Source organism: Egretta garzetta, unplaced genomic scaffold (assembly GCF_000687185.1).
Source record: "Egretta garzetta isolate BGI_Z169 unplaced genomic scaffold, ASM68718v1 scaffold292, whole genome shotgun sequence".
NCBI classification, from domain to species: domain Eukaryota; kingdom Metazoa; phylum Chordata; class Aves; order Pelecaniformes; family Ardeidae; genus Egretta; species Egretta garzetta.
In genome coordinates this window covers 1,907,647-1,930,844 of record NW_009258789.1, presented here as the reverse complement: position 1 = coordinate 1,930,844, position 23,198 = coordinate 1,907,647, and the positions used below count along the sequence as shown (strand labels likewise).

The following is a 23,198-nucleotide window of genomic DNA, read 5'->3' as shown; positions in this document are numbered from 1 at the left end:
TGTGTGTAAATAGCACATAGGCTACTAGACTATTTTGATTTTCCTGTTTAAAAATTTAAAGTAGACTGGGTGTTTGGGAGTGGAAGATGCAGTGGTTAGTTTTCCACAAGCAAGCTGAACCAGTTTGCTCGTTGGCTGCAAAATCACTCACCCCAGTGCAAAATGGAGAGGCAGAATAATTGTTCGGAGGTGGAGGTACAGCATTGCCTCTCTTAGTGCACCTTGCATTTACCTGGATTTGGGGTAGAGTGAAATCTCACCATCATTTAACTGCATAAACATAATTTACTATTTTAATAGATCTTTGCAGAAAAGTGGTATTTTAGCTGAGCACTTATATAATCTAATACCTGTGGATGGGAAAAATATAGACCCCTAGTTTCTGTTAGTTTCAGTTAGTTTCTTTGTTATAGGTTGCTTAATCTTTTGAGTGAAAACAATAACTAGAACATGTTTTGGCATAACCTTCCTCTTCTGATGAATATTTCACAAAATACTACTATTCTATACCCTCCAATTTTTAACCAATTGTCAAGTTTAAACAGAGGCCCATATGTAGTTTTCCTTCCTGTATTTTCAGCTATGGCTAAAAGATGAGGAAAAACTGTAAACTAATCTGGAAGACCTGAGATAAAAACTTGTATAACTGAGGTATTTTGTTGACCTTGAGGAAGAAAGATAGGCCTCTGACTCGCAAGACTTCACTGCAGTGGAAACCTAACACTTGAGGATTTTACTTTGACTCTGTTAACAGCTCTGACCCTCTCTTCTGAGAGTCTTCTGTCCCAGCAAGGGGTTGGCTTAGTATCATAGCATGTTTAAAAAAAAAAAAAAAAGAAAAAGAAAAATTTTTAGTTGTATTCATTCATTTGTTCTTTGAGAAAGTAGGTTGTTCCTCCTCACCAAAACATTCCTTATGGTTTCCTCCTTCCTTACTTCTTTGACTACATATTTGGTGGAGCAGCACACAAACCGTCCAAATCCTCACAATCAGAGCAGTGTATTCTCTTTTTTGCAATGGAAGGGATCTCCCAAGCCATTCACGTTCAGTGATATGGAGGTGCTGTGTCGTTAGAAGGGAAAGGCCAGTTGCCACTGTGATGTGTCATTGCTGTCCACTGACTACAGAAGTAAGACTTCAAAGGAGGGCTGTGTCAGAACTGGATGCTCCTCAGAGAAAAGGCTTGGATCATTAACAGATGATGGAAGGAGGGAGATCCAACCTCTCAGATTCAGTAATGAAGAAGAACTTGCAATGGAATAACCAGGATTCAGAAATTAGGTTCCATAATTTTTTCTCCTATTTACTTTACAGGATACATGACCAGAAGGAACTGTCACAGTGGACTGTGATTTGTCCTACATATGTTGGTATCATTGCACCAACCACCAGCTTGAAATAAGCTGGGGGCAGTATTAAAACTGCTTGCAAAAACTCCTAGCTTATTTAAAGCAGATGTCTTTATATTCTTTTCATATTAAAAGATTGTTGATTGTCTGTAACTTTGACTTCCCAGTGTAGGTGTTCTTCTGAAACTCATAATTATATGAGTAATATTCTTGTTTCTATAGCTTACTGACATTTTAATTAAAAAAAATCCTATCCAGTGTGTTTAATTTTAGAGGCTTAACTGTTAAGAAGCTGATAATTAATCTTGTACTACCCCCCCGTGACTAGAAAACAAAGCATTTCAAAGTTTGTCTGTGGAGATTGCCTAGATCAAGTTTATGATTATGGGTCAAATGGGCATTTTAGAAGGAAACGGGAACAAATTTTTTAAAAGGATTTGCAGGAAGCACACTTCAGAGGAATAGTTGTCAGCTTTAATTATATTGTAGTTTTTGCTTTTATAGAGCTGATATCATGACTCTAAACCCCTGAATGTCCACAAATAATCCCATTTTTGTTTTAGGGTTGTTGTGTTGTTGCGTTGTTGCTTTTGACTTTTCTCTTTTCTGTAGGACCATCCAGAACAAGGAGTGTTGTTTCTTGTACGAGGATTACTAAATGTGATCCAGGATTATACTTGGGAGGATAACAGCGATGACAAAGTCAGGATTTATACTAATGTTTTGCATCTGCTGTCTGCAATGACTCAAGAAGCATATATCTACCATGTAGATAAAGGTAATACATAAGTATGGTTCTGGATCCTTGTGTTCCACCATGTAATTTGTAGTATTGTTATCACCCTATCTAGTTAATGAAGAACAGCGGTAGTCAGGCTTACAGAATAGATTCTTCTCCTATGCAGGTCCAGATATTGTAACAAAATAATCACAGGAGGTGGCTGCCAAACAGATGTGTGGTCTGTTCTTTAAAGTGAATCTGTGCGGAGTGGTTTACTTTGTTCCTGGTGGTGTTGATGTAAATACTTAGAACTGTGAACTGTTGAAGTAAATATTAGAACTTTATAGGTATGCAGGGTTTCCTTTTAGTCTAAAGTATCAACTTGATTCATACTTATCATTAGTGTTTCATTCACATTTATTAATACCTTCATTTTTCAGAATGTAGTGCCTAGTCTTCGTTATTTGATGTATTTCCTGCTTCGAAGGCAGGATTTCATTTTTCTAGAATAGCTAGGAAAAAATTCTGAAGATTTTGCATCTTATAAAATGGCTGTAGGCTTTTTGTAATTTTAATTTGATTGCTCAAAAATTTGAGTGTTTTCCTTCTGGGGTTACTATATTCAGGTAGAGTATTAATTGAATCTTTTAAAGCATACTGGCAAGATTAGTTAGTCTGAGAGGCCAAGCTAGTTTGGCTTTTTCTTTTAGTTGCATGGGGCTTTCACAAACAGGTAAGCTGGAGTATATTCTGCAGTTGTTCTGGTAAATAGCCTGTCAGGGTTACCAACAAGAGTATCTCTTGCAGTTAGCAGCACAGAAAAAAGTTGTCAGTTGAACTACTGTATAGTGAATCTGCTGTTCAAATTCTGTAAGGAAACATTGTTTAGCTGCTTTTTAAATTCCATTTTTTATATGACCAAAATAACTGCATAATCCCAATACAAGAAATTTAAATGAAGTAGATTTCAATGGATAGAAGCACAGAAGTACAAATTAGTAACTTTTCCCCTGTAGTTGCATGATATTTTTTTTCTAGGTAAACCATGTACCTTAGCTTCTTAAAATGAAGTTTACTTGGGAACAGGGGATCACCTTTTATCTTATGTACTCTCTGATTTACCCAGAATACACTTATGCTTACAAATTTGTTGTAACATGCTTCTTAGTAAAACATTATAAATAAATGAGGCCAAAACACGTTTAAAATCACAATTATATAAGCACTAAGAACTTCAAGAGCTCTCTCCTTCCAAAAAATCCTTCAAGGGCTTTGAAATTAAAAATGCACTTCCGAATTTCTCTCTGTGACTTTGCGGTAATCAAGGTTTTATTTAAAAAAAAAAAAAACCCAAACATTTAAAATGCAGTTTCCTTTGAAAATCTTGTTTTCACTAAGTAAAACATAAACTGGCCCAGTCCCGCTGCCACTGAAGATGATGGCCGTACTCTTCTAAACTGCTGGGAGCAGGGAGTCTGTCTGTGGAAAAAGTTAAAATTGACACTATGTGTTGCATTGTGTTTAAGTCTAGAAGATATTTTTGAACTGGCTGCATCCAGGAATACAGGACTGGCTTTAAGCTAGAAGATTCTTTTCAGTGTTTTGTTCCTAAAATCAAGAGGACATAGTAGGCAACCAAGTGGTAGGCATTTAAACAAGATTGTTCTGTTAGTGTTTCATGAGGTGGGTCATTTTATAACTTCCAAATCTAGTCTTCTATAAATAGCTGGTGTTTTCAGTAGCAAACAGATGCATAGCTCTTTAGCCAGACCTAAGCTTGAATTCATCTCTGCAGTTGATTCCAATGATACCCTGTATGGTGGAGACTCCAAGTTCCTGTCTGAAATTAATAAACTCTGTGAAACAGTGATAGCACAGATCCTGGATCATCTGAAAACCCTTGGAAAAGATGAGGTATGTTCTTACTCAGCTTGATTCAATGCAAAACCAAAATTATTTTGGAGTTCAATAAACGGACCACCTTCTTGACTGACATTGGTCTTCTAGACAGCTCCAGGAACCTTACAATGAGAAGAAATTAGGCAATTTTACTTACTTAAAAAGTGAGTTAATCACGTAAGCGGGCTTGTGGTGGAAAGACCTGATGATGTGAAAGAGACCATGTAGCAGTTAGAATGCATTTTTAAGATGCAGGCTAAAGTTACCTGCTTAGCTGTATGCTGTACATGGATAGTCTGATAGAACCACCAAGCAGTAGAAGCTACCCTGGCATATCCTCTGTGGTATCAAGTGTCGCGTTGCGCCAAAGGATGTGATTCTGCTGCAGTACAGAATGGTGATTGCAGAGCAGCATAGGGAGGTTAGAGTTAGCTTTAAATTAATCACCTTGAGTCCTGGGGTAGTTTGGTTATGGAAAAAAGATGCTCAGTGTGGGATAACTTTTTTTTTTTTTTTCTTACGAGATTTGTTCTGCCTGAGCTCCATGATGCTAGTATTGCAGTTATCAGCCTAAGCTAGAGAACTGGAGACAGTGACACAGTTACTCCTTTGATGCGGTATAGTTATGCTTAAAATCTGCTCCATGTCTGTCCTTCCTGTTGTTTCCTCCTGGCTGTCACCTTTCTCTCCCTGTAAATAAACCATATTTTCTTGCCAGCGAAGTTAACAGTAGCCTGAAATGTCCAATTCTGTAATGGACAAAGTGAGAATTCACAGTTAGTCTGTTACTGGAAACCACCTTTAATTTGTAAAAGTTTTGTATCCCAGATGCTACAATGAAGTCAGGAGAGAGGTGCAGTGGAAGGGAAGAGGTGTTTTGGCTTTACCTTGGCTTTAGTAGAGGGTTATATTTGTTCAATATAAAATAAAGAAAACTCTAGGCAGCTTATTGGATTTCTTGATTGGAGTTCAGAGGTGCTGAGAGATCAAATATAGCTTAATGCATTGTATGTGAAAGGCAGGTGACTAATGTTTTCAGTATTTCTGAAATAATGAGAACTTACTGTTCTGCTAATGTACCTGTTTCTGAGATTGAACCCCCCCAACTTCCTAATCACCCCTTGCTAAACTGTTGTATAATGATAGAAATCTTGTGGCTTGTAGACTGAAATAGGAGGGCAGGGGATGATCAATTTGATGGAATTTTTAGAGAGCCGATTTGCACAGTAGCCTGTAGTGTTTGCCAATACAGAATGTGTTAAGTGACACCTATTTGGAGGACACTATGCTAGGTTTAGCCTTTTCTCTGCTTTTGGTATCCTGTTTATCTTTCCTTGAGCATTTGTAGAGATAGAAGATGAATAAATCCTTCGCTCAAATGCCTCTACATCATTGTACACATCACCATAGTGAATAGCAGTTCTTTTTCAGAACAATAATAGCAAAAAACAATCATTCTTGCACAGCTAAGAATGTCCAAGTGGGTATTGGAAGGAGATTTTAACAGAGTTTTCAGGACCGTGTGTTGTGTATTGAGGATTCTTTGCATCTGACTCCTATATGGAGTATGTGGGTAGGAATGTTTGTGGGGCTTGAAATCTCTGGTTTCTGAAAGGCTGCTTTTTTTCTGATTTCAAGCTTAATACTTTGAGTAATGAGATCCTGTGTTGTATCACTGAAGCAGTTGTTGCGTAGAAAACTGGATTTAAAGCTAAGCAGCGTGGATATAGGTCCCTGCCTTTGCCTCTGTGGCCTTGGATTTACTCCTCTGTCCGTCCTTATTTACAAGGGGGAGTAGCATTTATTTTGCTTTGTTCAGTAAAAGTCCTTGACGGATTTAGATAAAAATTGTTTTGTAAGAATGAATAGTGGTTTTGAGGAAGCTGTTGTTGCTGATGAAAGAGGCGACAAGAATATTGTCAGAGGCCTGCATTTGTGCTAAAGTAGAACCGATCATAAAATCACTGTGGTACTTGGATTGCTTCAGTGTTGGTGGCCTTTTATTATTAATCTGCTTGGCTGCTCATTTAAATGAACAAGCCTCCAATGATACTGAGGGTTTATTGGTTCATTTCCTTTAAAAGCTATAAAGGAAAATAAATTTTTCTCACAATAAAATGCTTTCACCAAAATGGCAATTTGGAAGAGAACAATGCATCTTATGTTAACACAGCGTGGTCTTTTCGCAGTATTAGAGAATGCCTCATTTATGTTACAGTGTTTAAATGGAAATTTTAAGTTCTGGACAGTTCTGTAAAGTTCAAGCTCTTTCTGGTCATCAGAGCATGTATCAGTGAATTGTCTCTGCCTTTGTGTGAGTGGAAGACTAACCTCATGCTCTGTCTAGGTTTCTTAGAAATGTAAATATCTTGCCTCTTGTTACTCAGTGATAGATGTTGAGATGGAGTATGTTTTATTCAAACACCACTTTTGATCTAAAGCATTAAGAACATGTTGTTGTGTCCTTGGAATTGCCATGTTAGGATGGCAGTCTTCCTGTGTACCGTGTGATAGATACTGGACTTCTTATAGTAAGTATCAAAAATGGAGCAGTAGAAGGCAATTGTCTTCTCTCTTCTAACCATCTCTGTGCTAGAGGAATGGTGAAATACGGCATATGCATCCTCTTGTGTGGTACATGAGCTCCCAGCTGCAGTTTGGTTCTTGGCGTTTTCTCAAATCTATTTCCTTTTATTATAAATGAACTCCTGTTAGCTGCCAATGGTGCTAGGTGCTTCATTTAGCTCATGTTAGGACAGTTGTGTCATTAGAGTTGAGAACCTGGTCTGTCCCATGCAGCTTGTGGTCCTTTCCAGAAAACTAACAGATCTTAAAAGGTTCCCAAAGGGCTTCACATGAGAGTTTCTAAGGAAAGGCAAGGCTGCCTGTCACAGCTATCTTTAGGAATACCTAGATTTGGATCACAAGGATGTAACCACCAGCATCACAGTAGCGTTGGAATTAATTTTCGGCTGGATAGTTCAGGTAATACCAGCAAACAGATGCTCTATCAGCATGGAGACTCAGCCTAGACTGGTATACTTAGTACCTTGGAGGAGCCTCACAGCCCATGCTGAGCTCTGTGCCGCCACAGATGGACTGTTAACAAGTACCAGAGCCAGTTATTTTAAAACTGTGCACAGGACCAGCAGCAGGCTAGGCTCACCTTCAGAGGAGCAATGTATCTAAATGTACAAATGCTTTTCTAACAGAAGGCTCAAGGTATCCTTTTGTCATAGATGTCTGGCAAAAGTCATTGAAAGACAGGAATAAATATTTGAATTGCTAGCCAGAATTTTGTGAAATACAAACAGTCCGTTATTATGGAAGATCCTATTTTTTTCTGTTACGCGATATGAAATTTGGACATTGATTTGCACTTTGGTATAGGGGCTAGGGCACAGGGGGTCATGTTCTGCGATGATGTAGTTTGTTCTTTGTTTCATTATCATCAGCATTATTCCAAAGATATGGAAAATGCTCTGCCTAGAAGGCTGGTGTGGGAATTGCTAGTCCCATGATGTATGTGGTTGCCAAATAGCTGAGCTGTTGCTTTCTCCTTGCTGCCTGTGAATACATGCCATGAGTTGGAGTGCAACCCGCAATTCAGGAGGCTTGGCAGCACACTGGCATAGATGTCTCCCTTGGGTTGGAGGTCGGTGCCATGTTACACAAACATTCCTGTTCATCATCGCATGAAGCCTTGTCTGACTCTTCTTGTTCATTTTCAGACATGGTGGGATTTAATGCATACCTGAGCCTGCCTCTTTGCTTTGCATTGTGTAACTGATGACTAGATGCCAAAATCCTGTCTGTTATATGTATCCCAATACAATGAGAGTTAGCGTGCATCTCATTCTTCTAGCTTTTTAATGTGTTTCTAGATCCTTTCCTTTTTGAAGTACATATGTTTCAAATTAGTCAAAATGTCATCCTTATTTCAAAGAATGGATTTTGTATTTGCACTGATACTGCCTGGAAAACCTCACTAGATGATACTTGGATTGGAGTACTGCTGCTTTTGCATTCTGTCTGTAATTTAACTGTCCCACTGCTTGTGAGGAAACCTCCAAGCAATTCCCAGGAACCTCTTTGAAGTTTGTATTCAGCAGAAGACACAGGCATTAGATGGTCAATGGGAAAAAATTATAGGTAATACAGGTTATTTTGTTAATCCAGGATACATGGTGGTATGGCAGGATGCCTTGTGAATAATGTTGCAAAACATGGAGTAGCTGGCTGTACCCTGTATCTGTCTTCCCCTGAAGGATGTTAGTCCTACAAGAGAAATACTACAGTAATATTTAAGCCTAACTGCTTTCCCGTTTATTGTTTTTTTTGAGTTGTAATTCTGTTCTTTGTGTTAATGCTACTGGACTAGACTGATCATTTGCATTTCTTTATCTGATAGTGGTACAGTTCAATGCTCCCAAACGATGGTTGTAGTTTTAGCCTATAAACAGGTTTTGGAGCTATTGGGATGGAAATTGCTAATGTAGATAACTATTACAGAAAGAGCTGTTGTCTTAGTAGTTTCATGTAATTAATTTAGTGTTTAGAGAACTTCTGAGGCCTTGAGCAGCTCTAGGCATTGCATATGCGTGCATGTGCGCGTGCACACAGTTTCTGATGTGCCAGATTTATTCTGCATGTACAAATCTATTGTGTGGGTCACATACATACATTCACTAGCAGTCTGGTGCTTCTAGTTTGGGGCATGCTGTGTCCTTTTTTTCTAGTTAGCCAAGTCTTTAATAGCATGGCTTTCTCCTTTTCCGTATTTATCCAGAGGACTGATAGCTCAGCGTGTGCTCTTTCTTTGATTAATAGCATCTGACCTTTCTTCTGCTGGCAGTGAGAAGGGAAATTAATTTACTTTTAGTCCCTTAGGGAAAAGACAGAGGCTGCATGGCTGCATTGGTATCATGTCAGGAGCACAGAAGTTGGAGAGATCTGTGACTTTGTATCTGAACGCTGTATATTAGCTACCCTAGCATGTATTGAACTGAGAGGGCTGAAGTGAAGTATTATGTTCATTAATCAAGGTGCTCAGCTGACAGGTTTTTTTTTAACTACTACTCTGCTGCTGTGGTTTCTGTGTAAGATGGAGCTTGGTTTAGTGGTGGGATGGCAGGGTTAGGTTAACGGTTGGACTTACCTTAAAGGTCTTTCCCAACCTAACCAATTCTGTGATTCTATGCTTTTATCAGTGGTCTTCCTTGAGCAAAAAACAAAGGATAGTTGCAGCAAAGCAGTATAACCAAATACTACGTCTCAGATGCATCCAGGAATAATTCGTCTTTTTAGTCTTTTAAAACTGATTCTGTAACTATAGGCAGAATCTGCAATAACATTTTAATTTGGTTTCCCACTCACCCCAAATCAGGGTGGTAGCACCCTGTAAGCTTAGTGCAGGACTGTCTGTGCCCCAGAACTCCTCCATAGGGGCTGAAGGGCACAGTGCTCCTCCATGGTAGATTACCATGAAGCAGGGGTCCTCCTCAAAGTCCCTCCTCAGCAATTTTAGGGAAAGTAGCTGCAAATGTGCTAGTATCACCAAAGTTTCAGTGAAAGAATAGCAGGAAAAAAACCATCTTTGGTTAAATAAATTAAAGTAGGTAGACTGCTGGAAAAAGCCTGAAGTTGCATTAATCTAGATTTCTGATAGTGGTGTGTCTAAAAAAATATATAGCTATGGTGATGTAAATGGAAGGCTGGTTGGTGGGAGGGTGATTTCTGTGCAACTGAGGGAGTCTTGAGTTAAAAATGTCTCAGAGCTACATACTGTGCTCCACCAAAGTGGTATGAGATGTAGGAGTATTGTGTAATTATTTTATTTACAGCAATGTAGGTTGTTCCATGACTGTCACTACTTGTTGCATTTTGAATGGTACATGGAAACTATGACCGTATTTGTGTGTCTGTAATTACTGCTGTGTATTACAGAACAAGTATCTGCCCCTTGCACTTCTAAGAGTTCAGAGAACCCAGCAAGATTATGCTGGATGTTTTGGGATGACTGTATGGTAATACAGGAATTACTCTCTTTCATTATAGACCCTAAAGCGGCAGAGTCAGTTGGCAATCTACTTCTTTAACACTATTCTAGCTCATGGGGATCTACGAAACAACAAACTAAACCAGCTTTCAGTCAATCTCTGGAATCTTGCTCAGAAACATGGCTTTGCTGACACCAAGACTATGGTAAGGAAAAGAGAGAATGCAGAGAAATTTTGGTTCTTAAGATCTTTTTCAACTCCTCATTTGGGAAAAGGTAACATTTTCTTGATCTGAATAAACCTAATCTCTTTACAGGTTGCTCTCTTAAAACTAAATGAGCTTAAAAGAAAAAACCTCATTTTTTGAATGCTTCTTAATGAATAAGCAGCTTCTCTTATTTCAGATGGTCTCCATCTTTCTTGCACTTTTAAATCTATTTCATGCATTAAGGAACCTGGAAATGTTGGGTGCTATAACTTTTTTTCAGTACAGAAAACTACCTTACAGTAGGTTTTATTTACAATACAGTATTTTTATTTAGTGGAGGAACTGCGTGGTGGGCACTCTAGAACCTTTAAGAAAGATATACATGATAATGAGCTCTGGAGTAAGAAATGCTAGTGCTTGTGTAGCCAGTGAAATATAGGGAAAATCATAACAGTGTCTATTAAAACACCTCCAAGTAGATTAAATGATGGCCTGTGAAATGAGAAAAGATAAAGACACTAAAAATCTCAAAATATCTTTCTTTTCATACCCAGGTGAAAACGCTGGAATACATCAAGAGGCGAAGCAAACAACCTGAAATGAGTCACTTCACAGACTTGGCCCTTCGGCTTCCTCTGCAGTCCAGGACCTGATGAATGCCTCTTTTCCAAGGAGTCATCTGTACAAGAGAGCACGTAGCCAAGGCCAAAAATCACTGATCTAGATTTTGACTGGAGGAGTTCAGTGTATTTTTATTTTACTTAGTGTGACAGATTTACTTGGACACAGGTAAAACTGTTCTGAGTGCAATAATTTAACCTGAATTTGTTTCCAGTTTTACCACTATATTCTTACTTTAAATGCTGATTTAGATTCAGTAAAGGGTATTTTGAACCTGTATGGTTACAAAAGCCTTTCAAAATTTAATCTGTTGTCATTTTTAACAATGAAGGAAGTAGATAATCTGCATGGATCAATTCACAGCCTCCAAACTTCATCCCACTTGCAGAATAGTCTTTCTCCTTGTAGAAAGCAGCATTTCAATACAATAATCCTACTAAGTCGTCTTTCTGCTTTGGGATGCTGCCAACATTTGTTTGGTCAGTTCCAGTAAAAGAGAAAAATGGCCGAGGTGTTACTGTTCTAATTTGTACAATACATTTTCACAGACATGTTTATGCTTTCATTTTAGTTCAGTGGTGTTTTGTAAAATGGAAGGCATCTTTTAAGTGCTGTCTGAAAGTGGAAATGTATGCAAAGTACTCTATATTCGCAAAGTACACTGTATCACTGAATAAAACAATTTGCAGTTCATCTGTTTGTTCTGGGGGAGTTTCTTTGCGTATACAAATTTATCACCTTACCCTTGTGGAATTTAGTTACATGTACTGCTATTACACCTAATGAATTTCATTCTCAGCACTTCTGTCCCACAGTAAGGAACCATGTTGAGACCTTGCATCTATTGCTGCTTTTGCTTAGTGGTAAGTATTTTAATGAGCTAAATCCCTATATGGATATTAAGATGTATTTTTGCGCAAAAATGTTCTATTTTCTTAGGGCTAAACAAGTAATCAGTTTTGCTAGAACCATATATTTGATGCCACCCAAATTATGAAACCATTCATGTTGCGTGTTTTTCATCTCCTCAGTGGTTACTGAAGCAGGGTAGATCTAAAGTATTTATTTTGTGTTAAGGCTGTAAAGAACTGAACTAGGACCCTTTGGTCCTGGTACAGACTATATGTAAGCTGAGTGAAATTGCAGGAATACAAAACAATGATGAAGTGTTATCAAATTGACACAGAACCTTTCCAATTTTTACTACCTAACTATTTTAATTATACTGACTTTTCTTAAATAATTCTGTATAAAGTGCATGTAGATAATGAAATTATAGTACTGCACGTTATCATGTCCCACTTTAATTTAGCCTTCCTTCTTGCTGCAGCTGCACAAAACAACTCTCAACAACACGTAGATGATTCTTCCTGTTGGGCTTGGAAACATAAATCACAAACTGGGTAAGTGGGATTAAACTCTGAGCCCTGTAAACCACCAAGCGGGTCACACTAAGTAAGCAGCTGTGGTATGGCAGAAATTGCCCTCCAGGGGCAAATGTGCTGCTCTAAACCCACAGTGGAGTTCTTCCAGATTCTGTAATATGGAAACTTATGTCAGGCTTACAAATGTCCCAACTGTTCTCTTCCCCATACAGGCACCAATTTTTGCCTGTTGTCTTTTGAGCACCATATAACTTTGGTTTCTTTATTGATGCGAGACCGCCATGAGAAATGCTTTCAACTCTTTTACTACTGCTTTTATTAGTGCAAAAATAGCTCAATGACAGGCAGAAGGCTCTGGTTAATTATCAGGAGCAAACTCTAAACATCTAGCTAACACATAATAAACTGCTTTTGGCTTACTTCCATGTTAGAGCAAAATTAATTTTAGGTAAAGCACTCTACTTATTATAGACCTCCTCTTTCTTCTGTATATAGCAAATATATAGGCCAGACCAAGTTTGACTGCATGAAAAAAGCTGACAGCTTTTTCTCCAGGTATGTGTTATTTTTCAAACTACGTTTTCATGTGCACAGTGTTATCAAGAGCAAGGTGCCAGGCCATCCACAAAGCCATAGTCAAGAAACACCCTGGTATACATTATGCAGTTCTAGATGGGAAAATGAGTCCTTATCCAAAGGCAAGGCTAGGACTGGTATTGCCTTTAGCATCTTCCTCAGTGGCAGAGCAAGACCGATCACTAGCCATCCAAGACTGCCTCTGCATCAGAAAGCTGAACACACTGTCCCTCTCCTAAATAAAGTGACTAGTTGATGTTTTCCTACCTGTTCCTTTACTTTTTTTTTTTTTTTTGCCAGGCAAGTAGCTGAGGGCCTGAATTCAGCATTTATCTTAAATCAGAAAACAGAACCTCCATTACCTGAATTTAAGTAAAGCAACAGCTGAAGCCTAGAAGGGCCAGCTGAAGCCAGTCACTGAGCTTTTGAGAGCACTGGTGCAAAACAGGCTCACCCTGAGGTCATGGTGGTTTTAAATGACACTTTAAAGGAGATGCTTTCCTCAGACAAGTTCAGACCCTGGAGGGGTCAGACCTCTTCCCAGATATGGGAATGGATTCATGGCAAACCCTTAAGCTGGAGCCTCTGCATAATTTTCACTTCTCCTGAGGAGGTGCCCAAAATGCATTGGAACCAACTACTCTTTTGTTAAATGTATTTTCTGCTGGAGGCAGCTGCTTTCAGGTAGAGTGGTCCACTGGAAAAGACTATTGTGGAAAGTGAGGTTGCCTTAAAAGAGCAAGAAAATCACTAGTTCAGTTGGCATGATCTTACCACAAAGGATAGGTAATTTGGCAGAAAAACCATGAGCTGGGCTAGTAGAGTAGTAACCTAATTCTGGGGGGGCTGGGGTTCCCCTGCAAGTCAGCAACTATTACACCACAGCAGGCATGGACATAAGAGATGGTCACCTTGTTCTGCTTAAGAACCAGAGATACACTAAAACTTAACACCACTGTCTCCCCTAACCAGTGGCACAGCCAATAATAAAATACATGACAGTTTTTCAGTCTTTTTTTGTCACTTCAAGCAAGACACTGATAGACTGCTTTAGACCCTTGAATTCTGAACACAACATACACAAATGCGGTCTCATATTTTGTACTGTTATTAAAAAGCCCATGAAAGTGCAAGTCATCTAAAAATCCAAAGGTTAGAAGTTTCAACTTTTTGCAGGCATTGCCCACGTATCTTCAATCTTTGAAGGAGGCTGTCTCTTGCCTTGTAGAAGACATTGTAAAGGTTTCAAAAACTTACTATTTAGCTGAAGTGAGAACCAGCTCCACATAATCTGGTGTATGCAGTTGAAAAATTGTACTAAAAGTGCCTCATAAATCAAATTTCTTAAGCATTTTGTATTTTATTTCAAGTAAAAAGATGTGGAAAATGAAAAGAAATTTGCCTGAATTTTGATTCATTAATTCAGAGTTTTAATCTTCAAATTTTATAGATCTAGATGTATATTTGTCTATGTATACTTTTTTGTTGGCAGCAGGTTGAAATCCAAGACCAATTCCTCTGTGTTGCTTCAAGTCCACTGCTTTATCAAATTCCATCTTCAGAGCCTGCTGTAACTTCTCCTCCCCTTCCCTGTTTAAAGCCATGTTCGGTTTGTTTGTAGTTGCAGAGAGATTTTGGATAGGCACAGAGCCCTTTTTAAAGCCACCCATCAGTCTAAAAAACTTCATTTCTTCCTCAGAACTTTGAAAAGCAGCTGTACTCCACTGGCCAAACTTTGTATCCTGTGAAGCAAAACAAGGTTAATACTAAAATTAAATAATACCAAGACAAAGGAAGTTAATTTCTGGCTGTGTACCGTGAGAACAGAAACAGCTACGAAAACCTGGTAGGGTTGACAAGGCTGAGAAGCAGTCATTCCACAGGTAGTACCTCTCAAAGGATGTGATAGGAGAATGACATAACCTGCATGAGTGCATCTTCATTAACATTTCAGTCCATTTAACCTGGAGACAGGGTTTAATGCACTTTCAGAATCTCCTTTCCTTCTGTCTTTAGGAATCTTGACTTTTCTGATCTCTGGGTAATATTTGCCTAGCTCAAAGAGCCAGACATTGCCTAATCATTTCTAAGACAACCATCAGTTTAATGCTCTTTCTGTTTCACTCTGTCATTTGATACAGTTATCTTTTCATTTTCCTACTGCCTAGTTAGGTAGCTGTTTTCAGCAAAAACTGAGGGTACACCCTTATCCAACAGGAACTCTTCAAGCCTCCCCTCCCTCGCAGCTTGCCATTCCTTAACTCTGCCTTTCACTGTATTCTTTGACCTAGTTAACTCCTTCAGGATTTTTCTTCTGGCTCCCTTCTGAGAATATAAGTAATGTCCAAGTAAAATCAGAATTCAGCCATTTGTGGATAACCCAAAATACATCATATGATTTACAAAGTTTATGAACTTTTGGCTTACCTAAGAACAGGCTTCATTATCTAAGAATCTTATTTGACTCCCGAGCTAGAGCTAGGAGCTATGCAATCATTTATAAATTTTTGGCAGGACTGCTACTCACAATTTTTTCTTTAAAATTGGGGGTGATAGTAAATGGAAGAATGTTTGATCATTAATTAAATAGATTTGCTGGCTACATCAAAGGAAAAAAATGTGAATTTAGTGGTGTGTTTATGTAAGCCTGAAATCCTTCCAACCGAACAGTTGTAGCTTGCATAAAACAGTCATTCTCCACTAGACAGCCAACATGACGCACAGCATGCTACACAATATTGCAGGCAAGCTGTAGCAGGTTTTTTAAGTTAAAAAAATTGCAAGGCTGGAATATCATTCACTACCACAGGCCATAATACCTGCTATTAAAAGAAAGCTATCCATACTACTTTAGTATTTTTACCTTGCTCAAAGGCAAGTTGCAGTATAAGCCCAGGTCTGTGACACAGTCGCATGCACACATACACACACACACACACACACATATATATATATATGTATGTCCTCCCTTTGGAATGGGAGACATCTGCACAGATGCAAAAATAATTATGGCTTGTCAAACCCTGTAATTTTTTTTTAAGTGAATTGCTGGCAGGCACTACACACAGCTCTTGCTGCAGCATTTCCAGCTCACTCTGTGTGAAGCTGATGAATAGCTTCTACTCTTCTGCATACTACTGAACAGAGACGGATCAGCACCAAAGAACTGAAATGCCCTGCCAAGGATGTCATTTTTCTCAGTGACTTCAGAGACTATTAGATAGTTTGCAGTTCCAGAACTATTGCAGTCTGCCTCCCACTATGTAAAAACCTACAGGAGTTGTTTCTGGCATTTGTTTGAGGTATATTCCAGCTTTCTAGGCATACTGGCATTCTTGCAAAACAACTAAGAATCCTGAATTACTAACAAAGCTTTCTCTCCTTCTGATTCTTATTACCCCTGTGGAACCCTACTGCAAGTTCCCACTACCTTACTGTAAAACCCTCAGGAGGCAGGCTGAGTAGGATGCTAAAGCAAAGAACAAAGAATTGTCTTTCAGAGAGGTGGAGGAGAGATGTAGAAGTTAGGAGAGGACTGACTGTAAATATCACACACGTGTGTTACCAGTTGTTATCCCTTTTACCTTTCCATGTGCATCCCTGTTTCTGAATGTCTGCAAAGTCTTCCAGATAACAATTCAGATACAATTCAGTGATTGCTATATCCATAGCCTAGAATTATTTATATTTCACAGTAAGCAGAAAATGCTTCTGTAGCAATTTGTCGTGGCTCATTCTCCAGAGGAACCAGAGAAAATGCTGCTTTTGAGGACTTATGATGGGAATCAGAGCTCTGTACAATGCCAACTGCTGGTGGACTTCACTGGTCAGCTCCCAGACTCTCTTGAGATTGTACTAACTTGTTCCATAGCATGACCTTAAATTTACAGTCAGAAGGAAGACTGTTGTGCCAAGCCAGCTACCTGAGCCACATAAAAAAAAAAGTGTGCAGTGGTTTTTTTCAGGAACTTGCTCTGGGACGCAGCATTTCCATCAGATCAAGGTCTAAATTCATACATACCCGTTCCACTTTGGGACTGAAAACCTTAGTTTTGCCAGATTCTCTATCGATTTCTTCTTGCAGAGCCTGCCGCCTCACCTAGCATGCAGAAAAAACAGCACAAGACACTATCTTCTGTGTGTTAAATGACAGTTAATTTAATCACAGTGAAAAGATAAAAGGAGAATAAAATAGTTATCTTCAGAATTTTGCAAGGTTAGAAAGTTGCATGTGATCCTTTTAGACACTAAACTTGAGAACTATGATTCTTCTAGTATTTTAAATGAATATTTCGCTGTATCAGATATGTTTAATCTTCTAACTGCAGGTAACAGCTACACTGAAACCGCCAACATTGATGAGAGGCAAAGAAACCTGTAACCTAATAAGCTACTTAGGCTGGAGCTATACATATTGGACTTAACCCATGGAAGGTAAAGCACAATTTAAGCAGAGCTCTATTTAAAGGAAATCTTGGCACAGACAAGCAACCAAGCAGGTTTTTCTGTTACAAATTTAAATGCTGACTTGCTTTAAATCTTACACAGTTAAGACAAAGCATACCTTGTCTATGTTAACTTCATCACAGTTTCCTTTTTTTTCCTGAACAATAGTTACATCACCCACATGTTCCTGTAAAACAGGAAAAAGCTTGTATGAGTATTTTTATCCATTCTGGTTAATTGGAATTACACAGCTCTGACCACAAAAGCAGTAAAAACACTAAGCAATACAGTAGTACTATTTTGGGACAAGAAGAAAGTCAGATCTAAGCTGGAAATGCCAATTAAAGACATACATTTCTTTGGAGAGACTTTCTCCCCAAGGCTTGCACAACAGAAATTTGAGGAGATATTACCCTTTTTTAACGAACAAGATAAGGGATTTTTTTTTTTTTTAAAAACAAACATTAAAATGGACCTGCCAACGTCACTGGCACATACAATAACATTTGCAGGCAGGGTCATTTCAGATGAAATAATTTCATAAAAGTTAAAATTTATACTTGCAATGAGGGATAGAAAGAGTAAAAGAAAAAAAAAAGAAAAAAGACATTTAAAAAATAGTAGTAAGACAATGGCCCCTCTGAAGGTACAGGACAAGCTTGAGGCATGCTGATCCCACTAGTCACTTAAAAAAAACAACCAAACGAAAAAAAAAAATAAATCAAGAAGCAGCTGCATTGTGCTCTGTTTTTACAGATGCAGAGTAGATGATGTCTCCAAGGAGCTCCCAGTCTGGAGAGAGCACGAGAAGAGGCCTGACACGTACATAAAACCTCTCCTACAGTGGCAGCAAACAGCCCGTTAGTTCCACATTTGAGAGTGAGGAACAGGGAGCTGATGTGAAGAGACAGAGCAGCTATGGTAGGAATGGATGGGCAGGATGGCAGGAGGTAAATCAGTGGCAGTGTCCACAAGCAGTCAGATACTGATGACTCTTCCACAAAGTGCAACCCTTCAGCAGCTTTTGCTCCCCTTGACTGGCATTTCTAGATCATTGCCCTCAGCCTTTCTTTTCCAAATACGTAATAAGGATTTTTGGGCATCCAGTGTAACAGGATAAGTAATAAGTCCAGGATAGTGGTAAATTAGAGCCATAAGCTTTAGACCAACCTGGTAAGGGTGGCCAAAGGGAAGATCTATTAATACAGCGAACATAATAATCCAAGCATGAAATAGACAGGGAACACTAAGACAAGGAAAAGATTTGTAATACTTCTGTCAGCAGAAGCTGCTGTTACTTTTTTGAGGGTTTACAGTTTTATTTAAAGCCATGAATAATTTACTTCATTTTCCAAAGCTACCTTTTATACATTGATTTCACACACACACACACGAGTACATGCACCATTAAAAATGTGAGAACACTGTGTAATAAGGACAGCTCATTCTCTTGGATGAAAAGAAAAAACCAAAAACCAAAAAAAACACCAATTTACTTCTAGATGGCCTGGTACTGTCTTTTCACATCTATTGAAACAAGCAGGAAAACTGTTGTGACAGGATTCTGCAACATTTTTTTTTTGTAGCTGGAAGGTTAAGTGGTAGACATGGGAGGAAGAAGGCTGAACCCCCATCCCTCCTAATTCACAGCACGTTGCTGACTGGCTGAAGGCTACTGCATGGCAAAAATTACCATTACATTACCCCCTCTGGAGGTGTGCTCATCTTCCCCCATCTTCATGGAAGTGAAGCACGCTCACGTGTGGTAGGATTATGCTATTTGCAGGCAAACAATTTCAAAGAAGTAAACTGAGTCCTCACTCTGCCCAAGTTGACTGTAATGGCATCCAATGGGAAAAATACCAATCATTGATATCAAGTGGGTATCACTCCACACTGTCTTTAGAAAATTACTCTTTTGCTTGCTGCACAAGCCCAACAGAGGATTTTTCAAAGGCATGCAGCAGTGTGTGTAACACTAGAAAATGGTTCCGGACTATGGCACAGTTTATCAACCATTTATTACAGCAGGGTCTTTTGGCCTGGCACGAACTAGATTTCTCTAGAACTGATTTACCCAGACTTCTCAATCTTGAGAATTTCTCTGAAGTACTTTTTATTATTAAAGGACAGAGCTGAATATGAGAAACAGAACATGTATCACCCTACATCCTTCTCAATTGTTTGCAAGGTATTTGCTGTGTTCTCCACTGTAATTGGTCAGGCAAGTTTATTTGTCATCATTAGGCTTATCTTGCCTCCACAGAATATGAGTGGCTGCAAGAATCCAAATATTGTCCACCAGTCTCAAAAAGGAAATGTCAATTTAGAAAATATATCCCAGCAATAAAACCACCTTGTCCTTTGAAAGGTCAAAAGGAGAAACCCAAGTAAAAAGCCCCAAATATCTGCTCACCTTAACAACTGATGAGCATACACACTCCCAACACAAACCTTTGTGGAAAAAGCCTGTATCTGGGTCTCCGTGAAGGCTGAAGAACCTGCTTATATAAATCTGTATTTAATTATTAGCACTAGACCCCCCAGAAAGCTTCTAGGTTTCCAAATAACATGAAGAAACTGCATATATGAGAGCGTAGCAAAGCAAAGTACACCATGAATTGTGCTTGAGAGGCAGCTAGCACTATGGCCCGCTCTATCCCTAGTTTACAAAAATCTTCAATGATGCTTAATTAACTAGTGCTTGACTTTTAAACAAGCCAAGCATTCAAAGTTCTTGATAAAAAACAACTGGAATGCAGTTTCCCATTACCTATGAAAATAAAAACAAGTTTCTAATGTCTTGCAATGAGCTGTTTTCAAAGTTGTTTAAGCAGCTAAAAATACAGGTAGATACCTACTGAATTTCTAAGCATCTCGCAGCTTAATTTCCAATGATAACAACAGAGGTCAGGCACGTAGGTACTAACTTTAGGCACAAATTTCTTTAAAATATGACCCTAATCAGCTAAAAAAAGTTAAAGCAATAAACCCGGAGTTTAATAGTCTAATTTTTGAAAAAAAAAAAAGAAATCAAAGAAGAAACCTCTGTATTTCAAATCTTTCATCTGCTCCTCTCCATGTTTGTTTTGCCTCAGAAATGGCAGTACTGCAAGACTCTGGGATGGGATTTCCTTTAACAGTCAGACTGGATACAATTTGTTACCTTCAGTTATAATTTATACAGCTCTGATATCTATTTATTTTCTCGCATATTTTTTAAATTAAGAATTTGTGTTTAGATTGCTCTCTAGTATTTTTCCATCACAATTTATGCATCAATGCTCTAGGCCTAGTCTACACTTAGGATTTTCTCTGAAGTTTTGTCCAAGTCCAAACAACAGGTCTGGGCTAAATTTCACCCTTGTTCCTAACACTATGCAATTCCAGCAGCAAAACCTTGAGGAAAAATCTTAACACATGCAGTTATATGCACTCATGCTGCCAGTGTTACCAACCTGCTCAACTTAAATAACATGGTATTAAGATCCTGGTTTACAGGAAACACTAGATACTACAGCAGTAGGCATTAAAAAATACTTTACCGTGTTTCACAACTATTATATGCTGACATCAATAGATCAGCTGATCCTACTTCTCAAAACTCAAGAGGAGGCCCCTACTGACCTACAGGTAACCTAAGGGTCTGGCCAGGCAGAAGAGCCTGCAAAACAGGGAACTGTCTACCTAAAAAGCTTCCAATTCCTTAGCAGGAGGGTGCAAAGATACCCTCTTCTTTACAACTTACCAGTGCCTCATTTCCCATGTCTTCTCTTTTGATCTTTTTCTTTTTTGCATTTGCTTTTGAACCTGGTTCTTCAGCAGAGTCCTGTGGCACTTTTTTTCTTTTTTTCCTTTTTCTGTCACAGAGCATATGATTACTACTGCATAACAGCCTATCTACAGCACCCCCTGTGACACATGCAGCTGGCTTCATCTCACACTCTTCATTATTTTTATTGCTTTCTAGTAGTGTTACTGCTTGGCTTTTAGATGCACTGTCATCATTTAAAGAAACTTTTGAATATGTTGTTTCCTCCTCCTCTTTCTCAATCTTCTTTTTCTTTTTCTTCTTGATTACTTCATTATTATCCTTGATACTCTTCCTGCATTTTTTTCCAGAAGGCTCTTCTTCCTCAGACTCATCTTCTTGCTGTGCAGGGAGATGCTTATCAGGAACTCTGTGACTGCAGTCTCGATCATCTTCACATGTTAAGGAGGAAACATCTTTGCTTCTCTTCTTCTTCCTCTTGGTCTCCCTGCTACTTCCAGAGTTTTCAGTAATGTCCTCTTCCTCTCTGTTTGTCAGTGTAATTTCCCGGAAAGTCTTTCTTTGCCTTTTTCTGAAGTCACTTAATGCAATGGGGCTATCAGGAACTCCATAGATGTTGTCTTGATTATCTGCTAGTGGTAAAAAGGAGTCGGACTTATCTTTCTTTTTCTTCCTCTTCTTTCCTCTCACATAACTCTCCCCATCATCCTGGATAATATCTGTTCCATGGTTTTCACCAGTAAAAGCTTTTTCTTGTGAAAAGTGTTTGTGTGGTTTTTTACGAACTTTTTCAGACTGTTTATGTTCACTGTCCCGGATGTCTTCTAATGCTAAAGAAAAAACGCCTTTCTTTTTTTTTTTCTTAGTTACTTCACCACCCAGTTCCAAATTCAAAGCAGTGTTCTTTGTGCTTTTTTTAAAAGCAAATTCATTTTCCTTAGTACCATCTGTATGATGATTTGAAAACTCTGTATCACTACTCTGATTATTCTCCAATGAGAAGGATGAATGACATTGGACTTTTTTTTTCTTCTTCTTGAGAATTTTAATTTGTTCCTCTGATTCTTCTTGAGGTTCTGAATCCAGATGGCCTTCTACATTCACAAGGCTTTCTGAATGTGCTTCTTTCAGTAATTCAGAGCCAACTCTCTCTTTCTTGTTTTTCTTCTTCTTCTTCTTCTTCAGTTCTAATTGGTCTAAACATTCATCTTCTTTTAAATCGTCCTTTTTCCTTACCTTTGTTTTTGTCTCAAGCTGGTCATCATCCTCAGTTTTAATGACAGTTTGAACACCTTTCTCAATTTTAGCGATAGTCTGGCTCTTGCTACTTTTCACCTTTTTCTTCTTCTGTACAGGTTCCTCATGAACTTTTCTCTTTTTCTTTTTTATCATTCTAAAAAATGAAATTAAGACATTAGCGCACCATTTCAACAAGATGACACAAGTCCTAGTCTATTTGGCCTTCCTTTATTCTGAAACCACTCCGTATCTCTCATTGTCCCCGGCGCACTTCTTCCCATTTCAGTGTCTGCTTTCTGTGATGGGAGGGAACGAGAACTGCATGCAGCACTGAAGGTACAGTCTCCTGGAGTGGTGAAGGGGTGATTTTTTTGTCTTGTTCTTTACTGCTGTCCTAGTTAATTTGTAACTTTCTATTTGTCTTTTTGACAACTGCTGAGCATGACATTTTTACAGAAATATCTACCCTCTAAAAATCCTTCCTAAATGACCAAGCATATATATAACTAACTATACTTTATACATAAATAAGTATAGTTAGGGTGGCTTTCCACATATGTATGACTTTTCACTTAATTTAACACCAAATTTCACTTTATTGCCCACTTAGCATTACCAGATCCTTCTAAGGCACTTTAGTCATTACCTCGAATTTGCTTCTGTTTGGGATTTCTCGTCCTTGCTATCCGTTTCCTTTCTCGGGACATCTATGCCTACGAGCAGGTTACAGCAGAGAAGCCTTTGGGACCCACCTGGTGACACTCCCTGTCTTTGCCGAGAAACCTGTTTATCCCTACTCGATTTCCCATCTTTTAACTAATAACTAATCCATAGGATTTCTTTAAGTCCCTCTTGTACGGCACCCTGTCAAAACCCTTTAAAGAAAATATCTAAGGATGCCATATCATCCTACACCTTGTGACCCGCACGCCTGGCAGAGCTTTCGGATGGAGCCCGCCGGCGCCTGCGCCGGCCCCAGACC

At 38.7% G+C, this 23,198-nt stretch overlaps 2 protein-coding genes across 2 annotated transcripts in view; one reads left to right on the top strand and one right to left on the bottom strand.

Moving 5' to 3' along the window:
- The window catches only part of VPS35L (VPS35 endosomal protein sorting factor like), a 59,698-nt gene extending 48,227 nt beyond the window's left edge, over positions 1 to 11,471 (top strand). Inside the window, 4 exon segments of the mRNA XM_009649562.2 lie at positions 1,963 to 2,128; positions 3,867 to 3,985; positions 10,028 to 10,174; positions 10,732 to 11,471. Of these exon segments, the coding sequence (XP_009647857.2) occupies positions 1,963 to 2,128; positions 3,867 to 3,985; positions 10,028 to 10,174; positions 10,732 to 10,830 (531 nt within the window). The 3' untranslated portion in view covers positions 10,831 to 11,471.
- Positions 11,472 to 13,124: 1,653 nt separating this feature from the next.
- The window catches only part of KNOP1 (lysine rich nucleolar protein 1), an 11,741-nt gene continuing 1,667 nt past the window's right edge, over positions 13,125 to 23,198 (bottom strand). Inside the window, exons 2-6 of the mRNA XM_035889231.1 lie at positions 22,863 to 22,929; positions 20,954 to 22,370; positions 17,324 to 17,392; positions 16,781 to 16,858; positions 13,125 to 14,501 (exon numbers count right to left, since the gene is read on the bottom strand). Of these exons, the coding sequence (XP_035745124.1) occupies positions 14,190 to 14,501; positions 16,781 to 16,858; positions 17,324 to 17,392; positions 20,954 to 22,370; positions 22,863 to 22,929 (1,943 nt within the window). The 3' untranslated portion in view covers positions 13,125 to 14,189. The remainder of the gene's footprint in view (positions 14,502 to 16,780; positions 16,859 to 17,323; positions 17,393 to 20,953; positions 22,371 to 22,862; positions 22,930 to 23,198) is intronic.